Here is a 24032-nt window from a genome sequence, read left to right as displayed (position 1 = left end):
GTATTTTGAACCGGTTTCATTGTCGGTTCCAGAAAAGGAGAAATTGCTAGAGCTCGCATCAGATACCACTCTGAAGATCCTCTTCAATGGCGGAATGGTAAACCTAGTCAGTTTTTGGGCTCGTCGCGGTGACGAATACAGTGAACTTTCTACAAAAGCCATAGGTTTGCCTAAAAGCCTAGAAAAGCCAAATGTTTTTGTTGCCATTTGTTACCACAGAGCTTGTTGAACGGGCGTCTTCTTCGTATACTTACTTATATGAAAAATAAATATAGAAGCCAATTGAACGCAGCTCCGGATTTGAGTTTGTATTCATCCTCTTTTGAGCCTAATTTTTCAAAACTTTTTAATTCAATACAGTCCCAAATATCACATTAATTTTTTTTTCTAATCTTTGTGTTAATTTGTTTGCGTACTTCCAAAAATGAAAAACTATATAATGAAAAAAATACCATTTAATTTAATTCAACATATACCTTTTTTAGGGAAGTTTTCGGAATCTGTAATTGGTGAAACATTTGGGGGGGGATGATGCCTGGCGGATTCGGGATCGGGGGTACGCGGAAAGGAACCGGGCCAGTTGGAGGTACGCGGACTGAAAAAGTTTGGGAACCGCTGGCCTAGGGTACCAAAGAAAGTCATAAATAGCAAATGCTATCAATTTATAAATAAGCAAATTTCATGCAGCACACATGGGTGAACTGCACATAATCTGCCAAACGAAAGGGGGGTGGTAAACGAGCCCTAGTGTAACATAAAACACCGTCGCAACCCTGTTCTATTTATAACCTTTTTCGAGTAATGGTGGATAATGAGTTATGGAAGAGAAATGCGTCAAGTATGAACAGAAACCGAAACGTGTGAAGTTTTTGAAAGACCTACACACAAACTAGGTGCATACAGTCAAACCTCGTTAGTGCCTCACCCGGTTAACACGTCACTCCGCTTACCGGGTCGCGTTTTAGAAGTCCCAATTGTCCTCAGGCAGGAACTAGCACAGCTATGGCTTACTCCGTTTAACGAGTCACTCCGCTTACTAAGTCATATTTTTGCTCTCCCGAGAGTGACTCATTAACGAGGTTTGACTGTATTTGGAAAGAACGGAAAAAATTCTATAAGAGGTGGCATCATTTTCATCAGAACATCTAGAACATCTGGAGTCAACAGGCTAATTGAAATGATTCTGCTGAATGTCACAAGGTCGATCTGGGATTCGCCAAAGTACCGAATATTTCAGTTCGTAACTTGAAAAGTCCGTAGGTTGATTTTTTCGTGCATATATAGAATTGTGGGGAAAGAGGTAAAAAATATCGAAGCATAATGACGTATACACATGCGGAAATAATTTATTAGGATTTATTGCTTCGTAGCGTGACTGATTGTTTTGATGTTTAGGGAAACCCCTTTCTTCACGGTGAGCCAACTTTCTAACATATGGAGATCAACACATTATCTATTATTATCATTATTATTCACCTCGAAGTCAGTCAAATGATACGAGCACCTAACAGATTCGATCAGGTCACCGTCACTCGAATTGGCGCCGACGTCGCCGTGATCGACGAGTTCCCAGCATGAGGAGTTCTTCTTCTTCTTGGCGGCGTTTTCGAGCCGTAAGATCGACGTGTAGATCGACGTCTGAGAAACAGCTGGAAGCTTCTTCTCCACAAACATCTGCACCAAAATCAGGTACTCCCTTTTGGAAGACAAACGGAATAAACAACTCGTAAAATTAATCTTGAGATTTATTGCTAAGAAACACATCAATATAAAATCTACTTAAAGACACCTTTATCGATGAAAATACGTAGTGCATGCAATAAACGGGTAACGAGGAGTGCAATTGAAAACAACATGTGTAGCAACGCTGATAAATACCGAAACATGATTTTGCGTGTTTTTACCCCATAAATATACATCTACCGCCACTCTAACATACGCTCTCTAATCCGTCATATCCTTGATTGCGAGGCCCAATCTATCAAAAAGCTTATAGTAGTAATATATGCTGGTATTACTGGATCAAAACATGGCATAATAGCCATTGTATCAAAAGATTATGGGTTTTGTTACAAAGTATTTTCTATCACGGACCTTGACCACAATAGTCCAGTCATTCAACTGTGACATTTCACATGGATTATTGGTTCTTAAGTTTGAATATGTACCGATTTTTATGGTAGGCATTATGATAGTGATGCAATCATATCAAGTTTGATGTAATCGTATCCAGTAATTGAAATGTTTGGGCGTCTTCCCCTATGGCATAGTTTCCCAAACTTTTTGATCCATCGCCATCTTCTTCAGAAATTTTTTCTCACATCGCCCCCAACTCAAGCGAACCCATAGGATCGTATGATGCAGCCGTAGCTTCGTCCCCCATTCCATCGCCCACTTTGGGAAACTCTGTCCTATGGCATGAGAATGAAGTACACTCAAAGAGGGATATGGGTGAAATTTCCCTTATAATCCAATTAAATATACAGTGGTACCTCGACTAGGTACGCATTGGTGATTTGTTCTCGAACTTGTGACAATCACTGAACAGCAGCCGCCCTGCGTGAGAGAGGCTGTCAGACCCGGCCCCACGCATTTTGATATTAGAAGTAATAAAATGTCCATGCACGTATGGATATACACATTTCACTAGCGAACCAAGTTGATCCAAGAGACATACTTCCAATTAGAAAAAATACCCAAATAACGTGTACTCAGATGTCATTCATGTTGCAAGGGGTTGTATAGTTATTAAAATAAAAAATTATAACTTTTTATACCGTCTCCATGGGTCCTAAAACCCAATTAGAAAGTTGTTGCTCTGTCTCTAGTGATGCCAACTAAAAAAATTCCACGCCTCTAAGTGCAACATTCACTGAGATATTCAAATCCGAAAAATGAAGGAAAGTTGGCAAAAAAAAAAAAAAACATTAAATGCGGGTAAAATGGTTTTACCTGCATTAATATTGAAGGAATGCCTCTCAATTACGAATTCGGAACATACTACAGAGCAATCTTGGGGGTGCTCGCGAGTAAAAGCGTAATACCAAATATTTACATGAGAGCCTGGGTGAACAGCGAAATTTGATTCTTCGCCAGGAACTGCTGCTTGAGCTTCGCCTCGGCTTCTGGCAAGTCACCTTTGAGTAGACTGTCCACCTGTAATCGAACGAAAACATTATTATTCCATATTTTTTTTCCTTTATACAGGCTAAAAACTTCTAGACAGACGAGTAATGACAATAATGGCATATTAATGAAGTACATTAAAAATAATAAATAATTTTTTTTTTTGTTTTTTTCGGTGTAATGGCCACACCTAACGAGCCTGTAGGATTCATGGTTGAAAGTTTACATTTTACATCCGGAACCAAGTCATAGGCGACAGGAAACTTTGCTCCGTCGATCAACCATTTCAACGAGAACGTGCTAAGGGTGTCGGCGACCGAATTGGACGAGTACATATTAATCTTATTTACATCATTTCTCAGGAAGCGTTTTAGGCAAATACACCACTGTTTTCGCGAATGAATTCGCGAGTGAAGGCGGCAACACCTATGAATTGTGACAAGGTTCACTAAGACGTGAATGGAACATCGGTAGAGGTCATCAAATGGAGCGGTTTGTTTGTATTTTATCGAAATGTGACAGCTAGTACCTGTCTGTCTCATGGAAATGGTTAAAAAAAAGCAAAAGTGTCGTCCGAAAGAGAGCCGAATGTATGTATTTTTGGCAATTTTCCCCTCCGAAATACATGCAAAATTTAGTTAGGTCGTCATGGAAAGTTCTGAGTGTTTCATTCATATTCGAATAAAAATATCACGTCAATCCAAGTCGGGGAGGGGAGGGGTGATTCTAGAAGCATACGTCAATATTGCAAGGGGTTCTATAGTTATTAAAATAAAAAACATTAACTTTTCACTTGATCACCCTGTCCTAAACAGCAATTAGAGCGTTGCGCTGTTTCTTTCTACTGAGAACAACAAGGAAAATAAACCCTGTTTTTAAGTGCAATATTCGCTGTCATATTTGAATGCGAAATGACTAAAAATGAGGGAAGCGACAGCATACAAAACGTATAATGTGAGCTTGTCCGTTAGTTTATGTAGTATGTATTTTCCTTCATTTTCAGCAATTTTTGAATTCAAATATCTCAGTGAATATTTCAATTAGAAACGTGTGTGTGTGCGCGCTCACGAGAGACAGGGCAACTTTCTAATTGGGTTTTTTAGGACAGAGTGACCAAATAGAAGGTATTTTTTTTAATAACCCCTTGCAATATGAATGACGTATCTGAGGTCTACAGGTAATTTGGACATTTTTGCCGAGTGATAACTGTGCTTCTAGGATCAACGGTTCGCGACTTATTCCAGGATGAAGGGACTTTCCTATGCACCCTGTATAAATATTCTATGGGAATGAGTGGAAACACGCTCGTTAGTGTGTCCTTTCTGAACTCTAGGACAAGTAAAATGTTCAAATGAATTCGTACTCCCCCCCCCCCTGCAGCATCTTATCTTATCCCGTGACAATCATCAACCATACCTCCTAGAGATCCCCCCGAGATCAACCCGGGCGTATCGCCTAGGGACGATTTACGGCCTAACTTATAGCAAGTAGATTTACAAGTTTCGAAATCTGCCTACACACACTTGAAGTTTCATAATTTTCTGATCCCTTAAAACTTATAAGAAAAACGCCCAGAAATTTCGAGACGACGCTATATCTATACTTTAAACTCGTCGATACATTCTACACTGCTCAAAACAATTAGGGGAGCACATGGTTTTAACAAAATTACGCAAAGATGTATACCGATAAGTAACATAAAATGAATCATCCATAATTTAAAGCCTAGCAGGAAACGGAAGAAGAAAACTTCATATGCAAATCAAAGTTCATGACGTCAAAAACCAGAAAAAGGAGATAAGGGCAGAAATCGGGATGTTGCAGAAACGTCTGTTTTACTGCCGTTACTGTGAAATTCGATTGCGCAGTATTGTTTTTTGAGACAAGGTGACTTGAGGATGTCTCAACAACGTGATTTACCGGAATCCATGGCATGGCGTGTTATAGGCAGACTGGAATCCGGGCAAACACAACGTAGTGTCGCGGACGCTGTTGGAGTCACCAGAAGTGTTGTTGCAAGGCTGTGGAATCGATTCCAAGAAAAAGGAAATGTTAGACGTCGACCAGGGCAAGGTCGGCCACGCGCCACTACAGCAACTGATGTACATCAACCGTATGTACGGTTAACAGCCCGTCGAAACAGAACAGAGAATGCTACGCAGCTGCAAAGACGGTTGCTCTTGGCAACAGGATGAAGGGTGTCCAGACAAACAGTACGTAATCGGCTTTATGAGGGAGGGCTCTATGCACGTAGGCCAATGGTCTGCATTCCGTTGACCCCACGCCACCGTGCGGCCCGAAGAAGATGGGCTGCTGAACATCGAGATTGGGAGCAACATGATTGGAGCCAAGTGCTGTTTACAGACGAGTCCCGATTCAGTCTGGAGTGTGACACCCGACGTGTTCTGGTATGGAGGGACAGGGGCACTCGAAATAACCCCGCATTCGTTCGTGAAAGGTCACAATACAGACGAGCTGGTTGGATCGTATGGGGTGGAATCAGCATAGGCGGACGTACGGACCTGCATATCATTCGGAATGGTACTTTGACGGCCCGAAGGTATGCAGACGAGATACTGCGACCCTCATGTCATGCCTTACGCTGGGGCCATTGGAGATTCCTTTGTGATCCAGGATGATAATGCCCGACCGCATAGAGCTCGTCTGGTGGAGAACATGCTTGAAGCTGAAACAATACAGCGTATGGAATGGCCAGCGTGCTCTCCTGACCTGAATCCGCACGGACGACGCATTGCTGCGCGACCAAGGCCGCCTGTTACTGTCCGAGACTTGCAGATTGCACTTCTTGAGGAGTGGAACAGTATTCTCCAAAGTCTGATCGATAACCTCATCGCATCCATGGCAAACAGGTGTGCAGCAGTCTTAGCTGTTCGAGGAGACCACACGCCCTATTAAAACTCATGCATCATGTCTAAACAGTACTTTTTTTTATCGTTTACATGTAACCAAATTGTTGCCCTAAATCATCTTTTCATGTTTTTTCCATATTTTCAAAGAATTAAAGTTTAATTCCAAATTTTTTTACGTCTTTTTTCTGTATTGGGCATTGATACGCGTGTACTATCCATTGTATGCAAACACGTGGCTGTCTCGCACGGTTTTCTTCACTTTTTTGCTTGCTCCCCTAATTGTTTTGAGCAGTGTATTTATGAAAGTAATGAAAAAAAAAAACACTCAGTGACTTACGGAGGACGTCGACTCACACACCCTGGCGTATATCCCGCTAAGGAGATTGTAGAATTCTTCCGTAGCATTTTCGGCTCTAGATAAATTCGAGCCGTTATTTTTACTCCTGTTCAACTGCAAAGCAAAAAATGTACATTAAATCAACATCCTTTCCTTCGATATTGCTTAATATCGCTGATCAATAAAATTGCGTCAGAAATGAAAACATACAATTCTGGTTTTGACCTGCTGTACACGAATATCACCATGAAAAAGTTTTATTGGCTCTTGTTTTTGTCATATATTAAAAGTTGAAAAGTGCTTTTCGCGAACGATATTATATGGTGAAAAAGTACTATAGAGCAACAGAGTTATCAGGAAAAATGATCAACTCCGATGCTGTCCGACTACTGTTGGACTAGCGTAAGAGATGTTCCTTACGTCCAGTACAAGCGCAATGCAAAACGAAGTACGTGTCAATAACCGATAAATTAACTATTATGTTGTAATACATTTGCGTTTCTATATACAGTAAAACCTCTCTTTTGCGGTCACCGGTGGGGCAAAAAAAAAATTCGTCCGTAAAAGTGGGGGGTGACGTTAATAAGGGGTTTGAAATGCTTTTATTATACAAGGGGAAAATATAATTTGGCTGTAAACGAGGGGTGGCCGCAACGGGGGAATGTCCGTTAAGAGGGGTTTTATAGTATTTGAGTTGTCCTTTTATGTGTATTTTAATGTTGTGTCCCTGTATATCGGTGAAGTTTCTATATAACGTGTCTGTATTCTATATAACGCCGCTGTGGTGGTCGAGTGGTTATAGTGATGGACTCGCGATGCGAGGATCCGGGTTCGAACCCCACAGTGGTGGTCGGCTGAAGTTGGTTTTCTGTGGTTCCCAACTTCAAGGCGCAAATGCGAGCCGATCTCCCTGTTAAAAAGTTTCACCACAGAGAGCAACAGTCCTACAACGATAAATCATTCAATCATAACACTTCACTCATAGTTAGAAAAAAAAAACTGGTGGCAGATGGCAGCACTACACATAACAAACATTACACAGAAACAAACTTTACGTCACGTTGCACTACACGTACACGCACATTCCCGCATGTACCGATTCGTTGGGGGGTTCCGTGGGGGGTGCATTTGAGGTGTAGCAGTAGTAGGTAGGTGCTCGGGGATCCATGAGGTTCTTAAGTCAGCCACCTCGTTGGGCAATTTGCCTGTTGTGGCGTTGTATTTGTATATCTCGTCTATTGTATTTGTAATATGGTAATTTGGCAAAAATTTTCTGTATTTTTTTTATATTTCGAACGGAATTTGAAATTTGATGTTATTGTGCTGTGAAGCTATTTATTTGAACCCACAACCAAATGCTTTTTGCTTGGGTAATGCATAGTTTCGCGCCAATTCTCCATATTGTGCTGAAAGTGTCGTTCGGAAGGTCACGTTGTTATTTTCTTACGATGCGTTTGTATTTCTTCTCAGGTTGCACACGGCGGGTAAAATTAGCACCTTTAAATGGATAATACCTGTAGTATTTCTACATTCATAATAAAAAAATTCTAGTAAAGAATATTTTAAATATTCATAGTATCGAAACTACAAAAAATGGCTGTCTCGAAAGTTTAGAGAAAATTCAGATTCACAAAAATTACAGGCTTTTAATAGCTAATAGTCTTTCCATTTTTTTAGCAACCTCAAGCTATACCTCATACTATCTTCTATTAAATTCTGTAGGTTTTCAACATCAAAACTGAACCATGCTTCTTCGATAGAGCTCTTCAATTCATCAAGAGTCGAATACTATATTTCATTTGCAAACGCATTTATCGTAAGTATGCCCCATACATTCCTAATCAATTCAAGTCAGGGCTCACATCGATGGCCAGTCTAAAGCCGATACATTTTCGCGATTAAAGAGCTTTTTTTTGTGGCAACAGATCTTTAAATAGACACGTTATAATGTTGAAATGCCAAGCTTGGTCCTCCTAAATCTTCTCCAATCAGTAGAAAATTGATCTCGAGGATCTCTTTTAAGCCTCAGAGTTTTGACGACCAATTTCAAAAGTTAAAGAATCCTGACCATAAGAAGCAAATGCTGCCCATACCATTATCGAAGCTCCACCTTAGTGTCTGCTGAAAACATCCGTCTGGAATATGTGAGTTCCATTTGTTTTGCACCACCAAATATGATACCAAGCTATTTGTCTCCATAAGACTTGATTTTGAGCCCATTTCAGTCTTTCTTCTGCACCTCTCTTCGGTGCTTCTTTGTGACAAGTATGAATCAAATACCATGATAATAGCATATTAAATCTTAAACTATTAACTTCTATGAATAATATAAAACATAATAAACTTCTATGAATAATATAAAACATAATAAACTTCTATGAATAATATAAAACATAATAAACTTCTATGAATAATATAAAACATAATAAACTTCTATGAATAATATAAAACATAATAAACTTCTATGAATAATATAAAACATAATAAACTTCTATGAATAATATAAAACATAATAAACTTCTATGAATCAAATACAAGCTTCTCTGATCTGTCTATGAACTGTTTATCTGTTGAAATTTTCACTCCAGGATCTTTCATAATTCCATGCAAGGTCGTTTTTTTGCGTTGAAGCCAGTCTTTCAACGGTTTTGTTTCCGCGTAAACTTGTACTGCGTTGCCTACCACACTTGGGTTTTGGCTTTTGAGACACACACCGTGAGTCAATACACGTCGCCGCAGTGGTGGTCGGCTGAAGTTGGTTTTCTGTGGTTTCCAACTTCAAGTTGCGAATGCGAGCCGATCTCCCATTTAAAAAGTCTCGCCACAGAGAGCAACAGACCTACAAACAGAGCAAATGTAATTCAATCGTAACACATCACTCACGTCACTTCTGAAATATAGCCGGCAGCACTGAAAAATCAAACACAACACTACACACACACTGAGAATGTTAGGTACACACACAGTTAAACTTCCGGCACAACTCACTAGGTACTAAATCGCCCATAGATGGTGATAGACCTGAGTTGTTCTCGATTTGAAAGAAAGAAAGAAAGAGTCAATACACGTCAGACACTTCATTTCGACCTGCTCAAAGCAATAGCAATGCCTTTCACAGCCTTTGTGACGAATTCGGCATTTTTTTTTTAAATAAATACCAATCCGATAGCTTTCCACTTTTATACTATACGCCACATAGACTTCGAAATTTTCATATAATTGGAAGTTTTTCTAAGCTTTTGAGACGGATATTTTTCAAATTTTGAGTTTAAAAAATCCAAAAACTTATTTTTGTCGACAATGACAGAAGTTTAAAGTAGGCTTTTGTATTCTGATCACAAGCGGAAAAAACAAATGAAATAAAAATTTGAAACGGCACAGTTAAAGATCTATAGTGTCTAAACCTTTGAGACGAACTGTACGTTGAGGACTCCATTGGCCATATTGCCTGCATCTGTCCTATTGGGAATATGGTCAAAATAACCATTTCTCCATATTTTCTGTCGAGATATAGCTCTTAACATTATTTTTCTTTTAACAAAATATTTTGTAACATTATCCGCTTTTCAGAATTCATCACATATAGGCCTCAGCAAAAAATCACCGACATTTAGCATGGCCATGTTACCTTATTTATGTTGCTTTTTTCTCCGTACATTTTAATTTTGTTTTCTGTATACTTATGTTTTATTGTATTGTCTTATTATATGTGTATGAAATGTGAAATTTCAGAAAAAACCGTTGCCAATTCAATTTTTTTTATAGTCAAATTAGTGTTTAGCACACCGAATTACATAAGAAATGAATATTTTAGTTTCGGATGCAGAAATTTTTGTCAAAATTTCTCGTTGAGCGTAATTTCACTCTAACATCCGTTGCTATCGTTTCTTCTTCAACCAGAATTGGTTGAAAAAAAATCTTGATGCACAGCTAATGACGCCTTAAATGGGTAGGCCAACGGAGCTCGAAGTCAAACAGAAGCACTCAAATTGTCGGTTTTTTAGCACAGTAAAACCCTCCCAGATCCGGAACAACGGGACGGGAACAATTTTTCTTACCAATGCGTATTCACAGATAGGTTCTGGCCACCCTAAATGTTACTGTAACATTAAAGCAATGCCTTCATATCAGGGGTGTTTCTTCAACGTTTCAGACATCGCGGGCTAAATTGAAATCATCCACGAAGCCCGCAGGCCACCAACTCATACTGTGGTAAAACCCTCTTAACAGACACCCCTCAGATGCGGTCACCCCTCTTTTACGGAGAAGTAACAATTTCCCCGTGTATAATAATAGTATACATTTCAAACTCTGATTAACGGTCACTCCCCCCCCCCTCTTTTGGGAAAGAATTTTTTTGTTCGAAAAACTTCGGTGTCCGCAAAAGCCGGGTTTTACTGTATTTAGAATTTTAAGATACAGGATCCAGATTTACAAGGGCTGGCTTAATGTAATGTAAACATGTGCAGTGGCATCTTAACAGGTGGCCCCGAGAGACCCCGAGTTAATACGAGGCCCACAAAATAGTTGTTTTATTAGCTCATAACCCTTTCAGACCCTTGCCACAAATGTGTGGGTTTCTTTTACTTCATTGTAGAAGTTTTCTTCTGACCTCAGGAATCAAGCCCTAACTTAAAGGAGCCCCAGAAAACGCTAGAGCCCGGAACTCAATATAAGCAGCCCTTCGTTTAACTCATTCAAATGACCACTCTGGATTTAAGAGAACCCCACAAGAAACAAATTAACGTCAGCGTGAATGTAATCACGCATAATAAACGGCTATTATGTATTAATTAATGAAAAACTGGTTTTCTCTCTTCATCAGCTCTGGCTTCCCAACAAGGTGTTGCTCTTCTCGCCACAGCGAAACTTGATATTTATTCATTGCGTGTGTAGATATTTTCTACGATAAATAATTCTCTCATCGATCAAAACAATGCCCCCTCCCCCATTCAGTCGATCTCTCATCCTGTTCACGACACTAAATTGACCAGCTGAATTCTCGTTAAACCAGTCATGCCAACTTGATTTCTATGATGCGTGGTTGCATGGAATAACCCTTAATGAAATCTCGTGTAAATGCAGTCAAACTATGTTACAACGACACGTCTGGTATAACGTCAATAACTGGTGGTCCCGACTGATTCCCACGGAGAATAGCGGTAATGAGCCCCGCTTATAACGTCGATAAAACTCAACGACCTCGGATATAACGACACTTTTTTGGCGCTTTTTGCTTCCCTTTTAAAAGGCGTTTTCCCAAAGGAAAAATGGGACTCGGTACATTGAGGGAACATTCATCTCTTGTTCTATTGATGCGTAACGATGAAAAAAATACTTTTTAATGCAGAGGCGTATTTACAGGGGAGCTTAGCAAGAGCTACAGCTAAGGCAACACCCCCTATAGATAAGATTATTAACTCTTATCTATAGGGGGTGTTGGCTAAGGGCGTCAAGTACGGAGGGGGTGGCAAATTTGAGGAATGATTGGTTAACAAAAGACGAAAGCCGGCAAAATTTGTATAGTCACAGGAGATAAAAACAATAAATCCTCCCCCCTGCCTAGGTCAGGCGATGGACTAGGTCTGTGAGGGTCAGAGAGTGACCAAAGCAGCGTGTGCAAGTATGTGAGTGACCAAAACAGCGTGTGCAAGTATGTGAGTGACCAAAACAGCGTGTGCAAGCGTGTGAATAATAAAAAGCATTATGTAAAGAGTGAGAAATAACGTGAGCGGGCGACATGAAAGAGTGACCTAGAGAGCGTTTAAGCATGGGAGTGACCAAGAGTGACGCAGAGCGTATGCAAGCATGGGAGTGACCAAGAGTGACGCAGAGCGTATGCAAGCATGGGAGTGACCAAGAGTGACGCAGAGCGTATGCAAGCATGGGAGTGACCAAGAGTGACGCAGAGCGTATGCAAGCATGGGAGTGACCAAGAGTGACGCAGAGCGTATGCAAGCATGGGAGTGACCAAGAGTGACGCAGAGCGTATGCAAGCATGGGAGTGACCAAGAGTGACGCAGAGCGTATGCAAGCATGGGAGTGACCAAGAGTGACGCAGAGCGTATGCAAGCATGTGAGTGTAAAACCAGTGTGCAATGACCAAAATAATGACCCAAAGAGCAAGGTGACTTGAAAACGTCAAACCAGTTGGCAACGACACCTCAGTTATAACAACAAAATTCCGTGGAATCTTCGATATCTTTATAACTGAGTTTGACTGTAAATGCACGCAGCAAAAAAAAAACAAAAAAACCTTACAATATAGTAAGATACTTTTGCCACATGTACCTTCTTACAACGTTTTATTGGCAGGCCCACTGGCCCGAGGCCCTAACTCTTTGGATCCTTAAATGGACGAAAACCTTAATTACTACTTTCGTGTCGAGGTCGTTATTGGTAAATCGAATAAAAAAAACGGGGCAAACTCGGTTTGCAAACTGAAGCTTACTTACGTAATCGTGATGTCCTCGATTTATTTGAATGGCAAACGCAATATCCGCTGTGCATTTGGCGTTTCGGGCAGAGCTCAAGAGGATCCCGTTGCCCAAAATAGATTATAGGTACACAGACCTGAGTGGATGAGTCGTAAAACTCAAGGAATATTTATTGTTTGGATGTCGGCGCCAGAGGAGTCTAGACGTACATAATAGTGTGGCGATGACCTTTTCTTACGTCTAATTCCACTCCCTGGATCCTATGAAATCATTAAAGTATATCAAACGATGGGAGAGAAACACAAATGGGGAGGATCCGGACCAGACAACATCCAATGTCGTTGGTTTTTGAAAGCACAAGCGTCTGATCATAGGCCCCTCAGGGCAGAGTTATTTTTCTGAAACCAACACCTGGCTAAAAATTCCCGCCAACCAATTCACAGACCGTTGTGAGGGTCTCCAGGCCGTGTCCGGGTGAACGCATGCATTGAAACGGCACTGACCGAGAGATATTTGAAATTCCTAAAGACTTGTTTTCCTAGGAGCAGGTTTTTTTGCGCCCCGCGTGAACAGCACAGGACCATTTTGCGTCGGCAGAAACGTGTAACATGCTACGCGTTTGTGTTTTCCTAGAGTGTTACGCATCAACTTTCTTTTCTTTCTTTCAATCCGAGCACAACTCAGGTCTATTGCCATGGGCGATTCACTACCGAATGAGCTGTGACTGAAGTGTGAATGCGTGTACCGAACAGTCTGAGTGCGTATATAGTGTTGGGTCTGATTTTTCAGTACGGCCATCTATATTTCAGAAGTGAAGTGACTGAAGTGTCATGATTGAATATTTGTACCATTTGTAGGCCTGTTGCTCTCTGCGGCGAGACTTTTTAACGAAGAGATCAGCTCGCATTCGCGCCTCGAAGTTGGGAATAACTTCAGCCGACTGTCACTATAACACGGATGGGGTTCGAACCCGGGTCCTCACTGTGACCACTCGGCTACCACAGCGGCGTTACGCATCAGCTATTCATAGTCTGCATATCTCCATTCAAACGTTTGATTTCTGTGAGAACGCAACAAAAAAAAATTCAGAAAAGATCGGTGAAACGCCCACAAGATTGGGGCTGACAGGGCTGCAGCTTTGGAGTATGGGACAATTACCATCATTTTTTGGTTCCTTCATACCATGATTTCACTATAGAAATGTCCGTAAAAAATCTGGCTTGCGGGTCCTCCAAAGGTCCCAGTCTAGGGGACCTTCTCAAGGATGCGGGGGCTACGGGCAGGCATCGCGTCGGATGGGCGCACAGACCTCCGTGTCTTTACCAGAGGATCTGTAGCTGCTGTCAGGTATAGGGCTGACATCTTAGAGCCTTATGTTCACCTTTTCAGGGTGCAGTGGGCTCTGATTTTATTTTAATGGACGACAATGTACGTCCACATAGGGGTCCACTGATATGGTCGACGAATTTCTGAAAAGTGAATATATTCGCCGGATGGAGTGGCCAGCCATGTCTCGAGAACTAAACCATATTGAGCATGGCTGAGAGGTTCTTGGGAGGGCAATTGCAGCTCGTCATCACCCTCCCAGAACTAAAAACAACGTTTCTGGATTAGTGGGGGCTGACTGCTACAGAGACCCTTAAACAGGTAAATTTTTAGTAGGAATTCACGTTGCATGACCTGTATAATCATTACTCCCTTCATCAATTCCAAAATCATAACTCCCTTCATCAATATTCTGAAACTATGTCTTCCGTTAATTCTGAATTTTCATTAATGCTGAAATTATTTCTTTCATCAATTCTGGAATTATTTCTTTCATTATCGATTATCATTTCTCTCTTCATGAATTTTGGAATTATTTTTTTCACTGATTCAGAATTTTCATCAATTGTGGAATTTAAATTTCATTAATTTTGAAATTTAATTCGTCCTAGAAAATTATTTCCTTCATGAATTCTAAAACATTCATCAATTTCGGGAATTGTTTCTCTCAATTAGTTTAAAGTTAACCTTCAATTGCTGAATTTTCATCAATTTTTGTATTAATTTACATTAAATATGGTGTTTAAAAGTTTTAGCGTGGGTATTTCTCAGCATTCCTGCATCTGAAATAATAGATGCCGATTCCCTTCCCCGCAAAACTCGGAAATAAAATCGGTGGCAAACGGCGCACTAAAAACTTTTGGTGCCCCGAAATTGTTGAGACGCACCTGCGCCCCCTACCCCCCATCTGGTAAGAACGTTTCTCGTCGAAATGCACGAGCATTCATGTGCACGATAACTGTTGCATGCTTATTTTGTTTGCATACCGAATTTCATTAAAATTTGTCCAGATGTTCCAGACAGAATCGACCGAAAGTGAAAATTCTCTTAATTTTGAATACCAATGAATGACCGGCGTGACGCGGTGGATGATTCGCGTTGTACGCGGCGCAAAAAAAACCGGCTCCTAGGGAAAACGGGGGTCAAGGACGCGACAAATGTAATAAGTTCCTTTTTTTAAAATGACACAAAAGTCATAACCTCTGAAAATCACGTTTTCAAGTACGCATTCAAGACACGCCGGGTATTATATCATGGCGTCCCTTGCGACGCCACTAGAGATCAACAATCAATCTTATTCCTTGGCGTACGCCAAGGAATGTATCATGTGTGTTTTCTGCGTATATACGATCTACTTTTGGAGGGGAACGAACGTACTGGTTTTAGAGAAGTTGGCACAAACAATCTCTTCCGGGGAATTTAGTTGACGACCTTCAAAACGCATTCCAGATTAATAAAATTGATTAAAAGAGCATATAATGATATTTTCTTGTCGATATTTCAATTTTTTTCACAAAGATATGAGATTGCAATCGCCTCTAAAATTGCAATACTTTGCCATTTTTATTAATATTGTTTTACTACGCACAAATAACAACTGTTAAAATTTTGAAGCAAACTTGATAATTTACTTAATATTTTACTCATAAAATTATATTATCAATTATCAATTAATATCATATCATATTGTTCTTTTCATACGGCACATTAATCAAAATCCGGTTGCTAATTTGAATCGAAGAATAGTAGCAGTTGTATTTGATAGGTGGCGGAAGGGGTCCTAGTACATTGATGTCTTTCTCATAAAGACACGGGGATTTTAAATTCATGGGGCAAATTTTAAGAGGTAATATAAGACAGATAAACAAACATTTTTGACCATAAAAGGGTCGGGGGTGTTTTTGGAGATCGCGCAACAGCACTTCACCAAAAACAAATATAATATTTTTCCGACGGACTTGCTGCGATATATCGCATCACAACCATCCGAGGGTACAGCGAGGGTACAACGAGAGAACACCTTCGGATTGGATTGGAATTTTTTTTTATTGGTGCAAGGACCATCAAGTTTATGCTGTGCTGGTGGTAGAGTTTGCGTTACCCATGATGCACCATACCTTCAACATTAAAATAGCCGAGACCCAGTGCCTTCTTAACAGCATCATGGCACCCCCCCCCCCTTGCCAAGTGGTTTTTCTGAAGTCCTCTCTGGTAAATTCTAGTAAATGTTAATCAGATCACATGTTTATGAGGCTCCTCCAGTCTTGAGACCCCCGGGCCGCGCCCAGATGGGCCCATGAGTTAAGACGGCACTGCCCGCTCCCTGATCACAAGCATTGGCGTACGCAAGATCGACTTTTAGAAGAGGCACGTTGGGTTTGTGGAGCACGATCTCTCGTAGAGAAATTTTGAGCTACTAAGCTTCAAAAATCATTTTAACAGAAATGAATAAAGACAACATGCACAGTATAAAAGGTATTTTTCTTTCGATATTTTAACTTCTTACTAAAATATTGAAAGATATTTTAAATTTTTGATAATAGTCTTGAGGAGGGCACTGGCCCCCTCGCCTGCGTACGCCTCTGGTCACAAACGTATGAACTCAGGGATGTCACTTCGCTAGAGAATTTCATATAGTAACGTGTAAGTAAAAGTCAAATAGTCGTATCTTAAGAGCGTCGAAATATTATTCGCCTCCCAGCATTGTAGTGCTCCCAGGCGGCAGAGTTCTAGGACCGGCCCTGCTCACTCACCAACTTACTCGGTCACTCATGTGGTTACTCACCCCCACTCGCTCGGTCACTGCAGTCACTCGCTCATTGTGTATATACAGTCAAACCTCGTTAATGAGTCACTCTTGGGAGAGCAAAAATATGACTTAGTAAGCGGAGTGACTCGTTAAACGGAGTAAGCCATAAATGTGCTGATTCCTGCCTGAAGACAATCGGGACTTACAAAAAGTGACCCAGTAAGCGGAGTGACTTGTTAACCGGGTGACGCACTAACGAGGTTTGACTGTATATATAATTCTGTTTTATTCTTTGTATAATTTCCCCCACCCTGTAAAATTCTATTTCGAATATATTTAACTGCACTGTTCTATTAGCGCAACAGTTCTCAACTGGTGCTCCGCGGAGTCCTTGGGGCTCCGTGGCCACACGAGGAAAATAAAAAAAACAAGTAAAATTTTAAAAAATAATTATAAATATATTTAAATAGTAAAAATAAATCAGTAACTTTGATGAATAATTAAAAAATTGGCCTGTATACGGGGCTCCGCCATAGAATTTTTTTACTTGAAAGGGCTCCGCGAGTCAAAAAAGATTGAGAACCGCTGTATTAGCGTATTATGGAATACTTAATAAGGATTTTTACTGATAATATTTTTCGAAATTGCATTACAGACCGGAGTTTGTGCACCTGTTTTTCCACCGAGTGAACTGAGAGACATCCAGAGGCTAGAGCCACACAAGGTAATTTAAGCACATTGTCCCATGGAAACTCGAGACAATGTGTCTGGACCTGTTTTTACACACTGGGTCTTCAGGGGTCTTCACCTTTTCAGACATTGACATTGAATACCGACCATAGAGCAGAATCACAAGTTCCCATATCGAAACTCTACATCGCCTCGGCAATTTAATCCTTTAACGACCCATGGCGAAGCAATGATTAATAGTGATAATATCTTGAATAGAAGATTATGATGTGATTATAAATTCCGATCATTTATTGGTATGGTGATTATGTGATTCGATTGCATATGATGTTTACTCAGTTTAAACCGGGGAGCACAACCTTTTCAGTCCGCGGGTCAGATATGCGGTATTTCTGCAAGCTCGCGGGCCAGAAACTTGTGTGTGTACAGTGACCATATGACCGGTATTTTACGGGACATGGTTTCGCCCGCTCCACTTTTTTATAAAACTTTATTATGATAATTATGATTCTATCACAATTAATTATAGTCATGTGTATGTTCGTTTTTTTTTTTTTTTTTGGTGAATTGCATTTTGACTTTCAGTATCTATCATTTTCTGCAATTGGTGATTTTTCAGCAATTTTATTGATAGTTATCAACTTTACTTGGCTACCAATGGAAATTATAGGGGCTTACTTATTTTTGACAAATTTTCTTCTTTGAATGGGAACTTTCCTTGCATTTGAAAATTTTTTTTTTTTATTGTAACTGGCAACTTTTCTTGCCTTTGACAATTTTTTTGGCTATAAATAGCAACTTTACTTGCCTTTGACAAAATTTTTGGCTATAAATGAAAACTTTCCTTTCCTTAGGCAATATACCGTATTTTTATGAAATAAATATGGCCAGCATAGGTATTTATCGTGTTGTGTGTATATTGATACTTTTCTACCAGAACAACTTTCGCGGTCCGGATGGAACCCCTTGGCAGCTCACGGGTAGGAGGTTGTGCACCCCCTTGTTTAAACGATGATCAGATGATCATATAATGCTTCGCTTGACCTCCAGAAGAGTGCACAAAGGAATAGGGGGCCCTCGTCCCCAAAAACAACTACGTAATCAAAATATTTTTATAAAAACATTTAGCATTGAAGAAAAAATATCTTTATATATTGTCTTAATAATTTTCTGTTAAGCTAAAATGCGTGTTGACAGCTAGTAACTTAAAACATCTGGTATGACCAAGGAATCGTCAAACCGTTGCTCGCGAGCACCCAGAGTGCTCAATGATCGTGTCCGATTTGGTACTCGCGAGCACTTGATAAACGTTGCAATTAAATGCATTGTGCAAATTGCGTTCTACGAATGAAATCATCTTGATTTCATGCGTTCCTAATGTCAAACTTGCCGAAGAGGCTGCTCTTCTTTTGATGATGGATGCAGGCAGTACTCGCGACTAGATAAAAGTTGAAGACCTCTGCTATAACCCATGTCAGCAGAACTTAACTGCACCATGGTCCACCTCAGGTCAAGTGATGTTGTGGGGCCCACTCTACCTGATTGCAAATACCCTTATAGGATAAGGCCTTCAAATTTGCATACATACTTTCGGAAATCATAGTTCATTTCCGAATTTCATGCTTGAAATTATTTCTTTCATTAATTATTTCTAAAGTAATTTCTCTTTCACTAATTATTCTAATTTCTTTTACCAATTATTCTAATTTCTTTTACCAATTATTCTAATTTCGCTTTCACCAATTATTCTAATTTCGCTTTCACCAATTATTCTAATTTCGCTTTCACCAATTATTCTAATTTCGCTTTCACCAATTATTCTAATTTCGCTTTCACCAATTATTCTAATTTCGCTTTCACCAATTATTCTAATTTCGCTTTCACCAATTATTCTAATTTCTTTCACTAATTATTCTAAAGTAATTTCTTCCAGTTATTCTAAAATTATTTCTCATTAACTATGGATTTATTTCTCATTAACTATGAATTTATTTCTCATTGATTCTGAAATTATTTCTCATTGATTCTGAAATTATTTCTCTCATTATTTTTTTTCTCAATTTTCTCAAACTTTTGAACAATCCTTTTTTTATGAATTATATTATACTAGGCTACCAAACCCATATTTAGACTGGTAGGCACTCTTAAAAATTATTATATGATAAATTTTTTCATGCAATGCGTTTCTGTTCTGTTTGTTTAGTCTTTCAGGCAGAGTTGCTGGACGTCCCATACGTACGAAATTCAGAAACGTCCGCATGGGAGGACATGCATTGTATATCCATGAATTCTTGGAGGACCAAGCCTCTTACAAAAGTTTATTGTAGAAGGGGGTGGATCCATGGCCTCCACAAGGTCGGAGCTGAGAGAGCTCTAGCTCCGGGACCCGGGACAATTCTCATAATTTTTTCCTTTTTCACCCTATAAATTAACTATACAAGGAGCCCGTGAAAAGTCTGACCAGGGGGGCCAGCAAAAGATCCCAGCCTAAGGGCCCTGCTCCAGGATGTGGGGGGGGGGTCATAGGTGGATCAATCACTCTGAGCCCTTGGGTTCCGGTGCCTATTACTTTATCCTTGGTGTAGGTAAGATGAATTTTCCTAACGACAAACGTACATACACAATCTGCATCACGATAATCGAATTTACGACTCAAAAATAAAAATTAGAAACTCAAAGTAGTGACAAAATAAACATTTTTGCGAAAATAAAAGGGGACAGCCGGACAATATGTTGCACTAACGGAGGGTATGCTCGTTTAAAATATGGTCTTTATGGTAAAATTTGTTGAGAGGCAAGAGCAGCATCGAAAATAATCTTCGTTGCGACACGGCTTGGAAAAGGGCATTAAAACATGTATTCAAGAGCATGTGGGAAAAAAAATAAAAATGGAAATAAATGGTGAGACAACAATTTTTTTTTTTTTTTTTTTGCCTTTTTAACAATTAAATACTAATTTTTTATGCAGTAAAATACTGATGCATGCTCAGTTCTCTCAAATAAGTCATAAGAAACAATTTTGTAAAATTTGCAATAAATTGACTGAAATTCGCAAGGCACATTTTGAATATCAGTTTGTGATAAAAAAAAAAAAAACAAACACAAAGAAAACTAGAAATGATATTATTTCTCGTAGACAAAATGATATTTTAAATTATAGAAATCGAAATAGAAAAGTAACTAACGAACGAATTTTAATGTGGTTTGTTTTTTAAAATATTTTACGTTAACAAATCGTTTACGTCAGTGGTCTTTTCAGACACGGCGAACCAAATTGAAACTTCCCACAAAGCCCTGCTGCCACTAACTCATATAGGGGGGATCCGGTGAAATCTTAATAGAAGAGGGACGCTGGGGCTGCCCAAATTTAAACAAGGGCAAAAATAATTGAAGACTTTCATTCATACGGATATCATTTCTTTTATTAATTATCGATTTCGATTAGTTCTTAAATAATATTTTTCACCTACTCCGAAAAAGTTTTTGATTAATTACTAATTAAATCAAATAATTCTAAGATTAAATTGCAATCCAAAATTACTTGAATTATTCTTTAATAATTTATTTCGGTAATGGAGAAATTATTATCCTCCTCAATATATCTTGAAATCATTTCTTTCAATAATCATGCAATTATTCTTTTATTGATTGTGAAATAATTTCTATCACAGAAATTACAAAATTATTGATCTCGTTGATTTATGGTTTTTTTTTTAATTCTGACAGCACTTATTTCATTTTTTCCAAAAAATTATTTCTTTCATTTTTTCCAGGAAATTATTTCTTTCATTGATTTTAGAATTTATTGTTTTTCAATTTTTTCATTTTCTGAAACTGATCGGTGGGTCACGAAAAAAGTCTCCAAGGGCCATGCGTTATGGTTATTACCGTTTTATAATTATTATATCGTTATGGTTATATTATGCGCCAGATCCCTGGTTTGCGTAAACGTATATTTTGTGCAAACAAATCGTTATTTTAATTATTTGAACGTCCCCGTATCCCCTTAGCCTCGATTAAGTTCCTCTTACCATGTTGTTGAACATGTTAATCCTTTCTTCTCGAGATCCTGGATTATTGGCGCCAAGCCACCGGTTGCTGCTGCTGCTGCTGATGATGACGCTCAAAATTCTAACAGCATCCTTTTAAAACACCACCATTTTCAAGGCGAAGTAGTAAGAAAAAAACGACGTCGTAGTCGCCGCCGGTACGATCCTATAGTATCTGCCGTCGAGTAGAGAAACGTTTTGTTTTCTTTCAACCATTGACGTGAGCGAGCATGTGATCACCTCGATGACACGACACTTCTTCGATGTCCTTTACGAAAATTTTTATAAACTAGCAAGTAGAAAAAAATGATTAAAGGAAGAAAACGAAAGCACACATCTTTTTTTTTTTGTTACCAAGTTCTGCCGGAGGCAGAAGAGAAAACTGGCCAATAAGAATCAGTGAATGGCTCAGTTTCCGTCACGACTCTTGCTTTGCTGCAGTTGGGATGGAATAGTTGAAGATGGTGGTGTGGTTCGGGATGTTGTTGTTGTTGTTGTTGCTTTTCTTTCTTTTTTTTTGCGGCGGAAATTCCGCTTACATACAGTACTTTTCTTTTTCTTTCGTTTTCTATATGCTACCTCGCTATAATATTATTCCATAGCTCTTTTCTCTTTCGCCTCCGACATCACGCGTGAAATGAATTTCGGCTTATTAACTTTTTCCATAGCATTGTGATATTTTCAGCTTCGTTGATTTTCGATTGCGCCGCCGAAAGAGGATGAAAACAATCGGCACACAATGACTCGGTGTGTATGGACTGTCAACCAGATGCGAGGGCGGACCGCTGTTTCTACTAGCGCTAAGACAACAAACAGTTCATTATGAGTGGCATACGTCACTGAATCGCCCAGTTAACCGCACAACGAACCGTTAATTTAGTGGTTTTTAATCCCACTTCATCTGCATCCACTGAACATTCATTTTTAACAGGATATTAACTATGCGGGGTATCAGTCATGAAGGAAAAACTCTTGTACAAAGATATCACGTCTCACATAAATAGCATTTCTTAACTTTTTTCACGGGGTGGGGGGGTGTCCCAGGCTTGCGTCTTATTGACATAAAGGGCCCCATGGGACAAAAAAAGTCAAGAACTCCTCTACTAGAGAGTAAATACAGTGAAACCTTGCTACCCACTACAAAGATGATTTTCAAATCTTGTTTGCAATATTGCCTATAGTCTAATGATAAACTTCTCTCGATACAACGGTATCCTTTACTACGACAAATCTCTCTATAACGATATTTTTGAAGAAAGTTTGCATTGACACTTCATTATATTTCACTAAAAATATCGCTTTTAATATATTTTCAAATTCCTAACCAGTTTTTGTTCTTCTTACGGCGTCTAATAACATCAGTGCTTTGCGCAACGTGCAGGGTACACGAAAGTGATGACCGCTTTACAATCAAGGACGTAATATTGCGTCCAAACTCTAGTGGAATAAATTCCAATAAGTTATCTTTGTTTTCTTTCCTCTCTCCCCACCATTATGAAGCTTTGTTGTAAGGGGTCATTAAAGTATTACGTCAGCATCGAAGGGGGAGGGGGTTTCGGATTTGCTCACTTTTGATGCCGGGGGGGGGGGGGTTTAAGGTTGCTTACGTCATCAACCACCTTTTTTTGAAGATATGAAATATTCTAAGCTGCTGACGAAATTTTGCTGACAGGGAGGGGGGGGGGTCAAAATGGCTGAAATTCTGTTTACGTAATACTTGAATGGCCCCTAACCCTATGAAAAAAGTTGTTCTTTTTACCTCCGTTTATTTCTATATTGTCATTAGTGATCCCCCCCCCCCATATGATGTATCCTTCTACTCACGGCCGTAACTAGGCTGGGGCAACATGCTCACTGCCCCAGGTCCCCGAGCAGAATAATTTTCTCTGCGAGTTATTCCATGAATTTTTAACAGACCTAACATTTTTTCTGCAATTATTTTCTTCCTTGCCCTCTTTTATGTTTCACCTCTCTTACAGCGACGCCCTGTGACCGTTCGAGTTGCACAGTTTCAAAGCTACTTACTCCCTGTTGCTAGGGGTATATGACACCTGAGGCAGGTGCGCGTATCAAGTGTTTAAGAAGTGCTTCTATCTACCTTCCAAATTGTAAATAAAAGTGGTAGATGTCTGGTCATCTTACGCTTACCAGAATTGTTCAACAGCAGTGGTGCTCAAGCTTTGGTCTGCGGGTCAAATGGGGCCTCTGAAGGAATTCCATCCAAACAGCGGAAGGTGTTCCTAAATTGTTTAGTCACAATTGTCTGTCCAACAGGTTTTCCCAAACTGTTTGTAACCGTTGATTTTAGAAACATACTGTCACTTATAGTATAGTTAATAACTTAAGGAAATAGTTATTTTCCAGATATTATGCTGAGGTGAACTCGGAAAGAAAAGTCATCACGTCTCCACCGGGACTCGAACCCAGGCCCTCTTGCATACCGGGCAA

General features: G+C 39.6%; 1 protein-coding gene across 2 annotated transcripts in view; it reads right to left on the bottom strand.

Annotated features, from left to right (window-relative positions):
• LOC149064980 (uncharacterized) overlaps positions 1-22262 on the bottom strand; it is a 54954-nt gene extending 32692 nt beyond the window's left edge. The window contains exons 1-4 of one of the 2 annotated variants that reach the window (XM_089255464.1): positions 21567-22262; positions 6334-6447; positions 3056-3156; positions 1477-1696 (exon numbers count right to left, since the gene is read on the bottom strand). In XM_089255464.1, coding sequence (XP_089111590.1) covers positions 1477-1696; positions 3056-3156; positions 6334-6447; positions 21567-21581 — 450 coding nt within the window. In that variant the 5' untranslated portion in view covers positions 21582-22262. The other variant, XM_089255465.1, reaches the window with a different exon arrangement.
• Between the last annotated feature and the right edge of the window lie 1770 nt (positions 22263-24032).

Source organism: Pholcus phalangioides, unplaced genomic scaffold, assembly GCF_987345545.1.
Source record: "Pholcus phalangioides strain wild (caught in Gottingen) unplaced genomic scaffold, Ppha-v1.0 ptg000042l_1, whole genome shotgun sequence".
Lineage (NCBI taxonomy): Eukaryota > Metazoa > Arthropoda > Arachnida > Araneae > Pholcidae > Pholcus > Pholcus phalangioides.
This window is presented reverse-complemented; position numbering and strand designations above follow the sequence as displayed.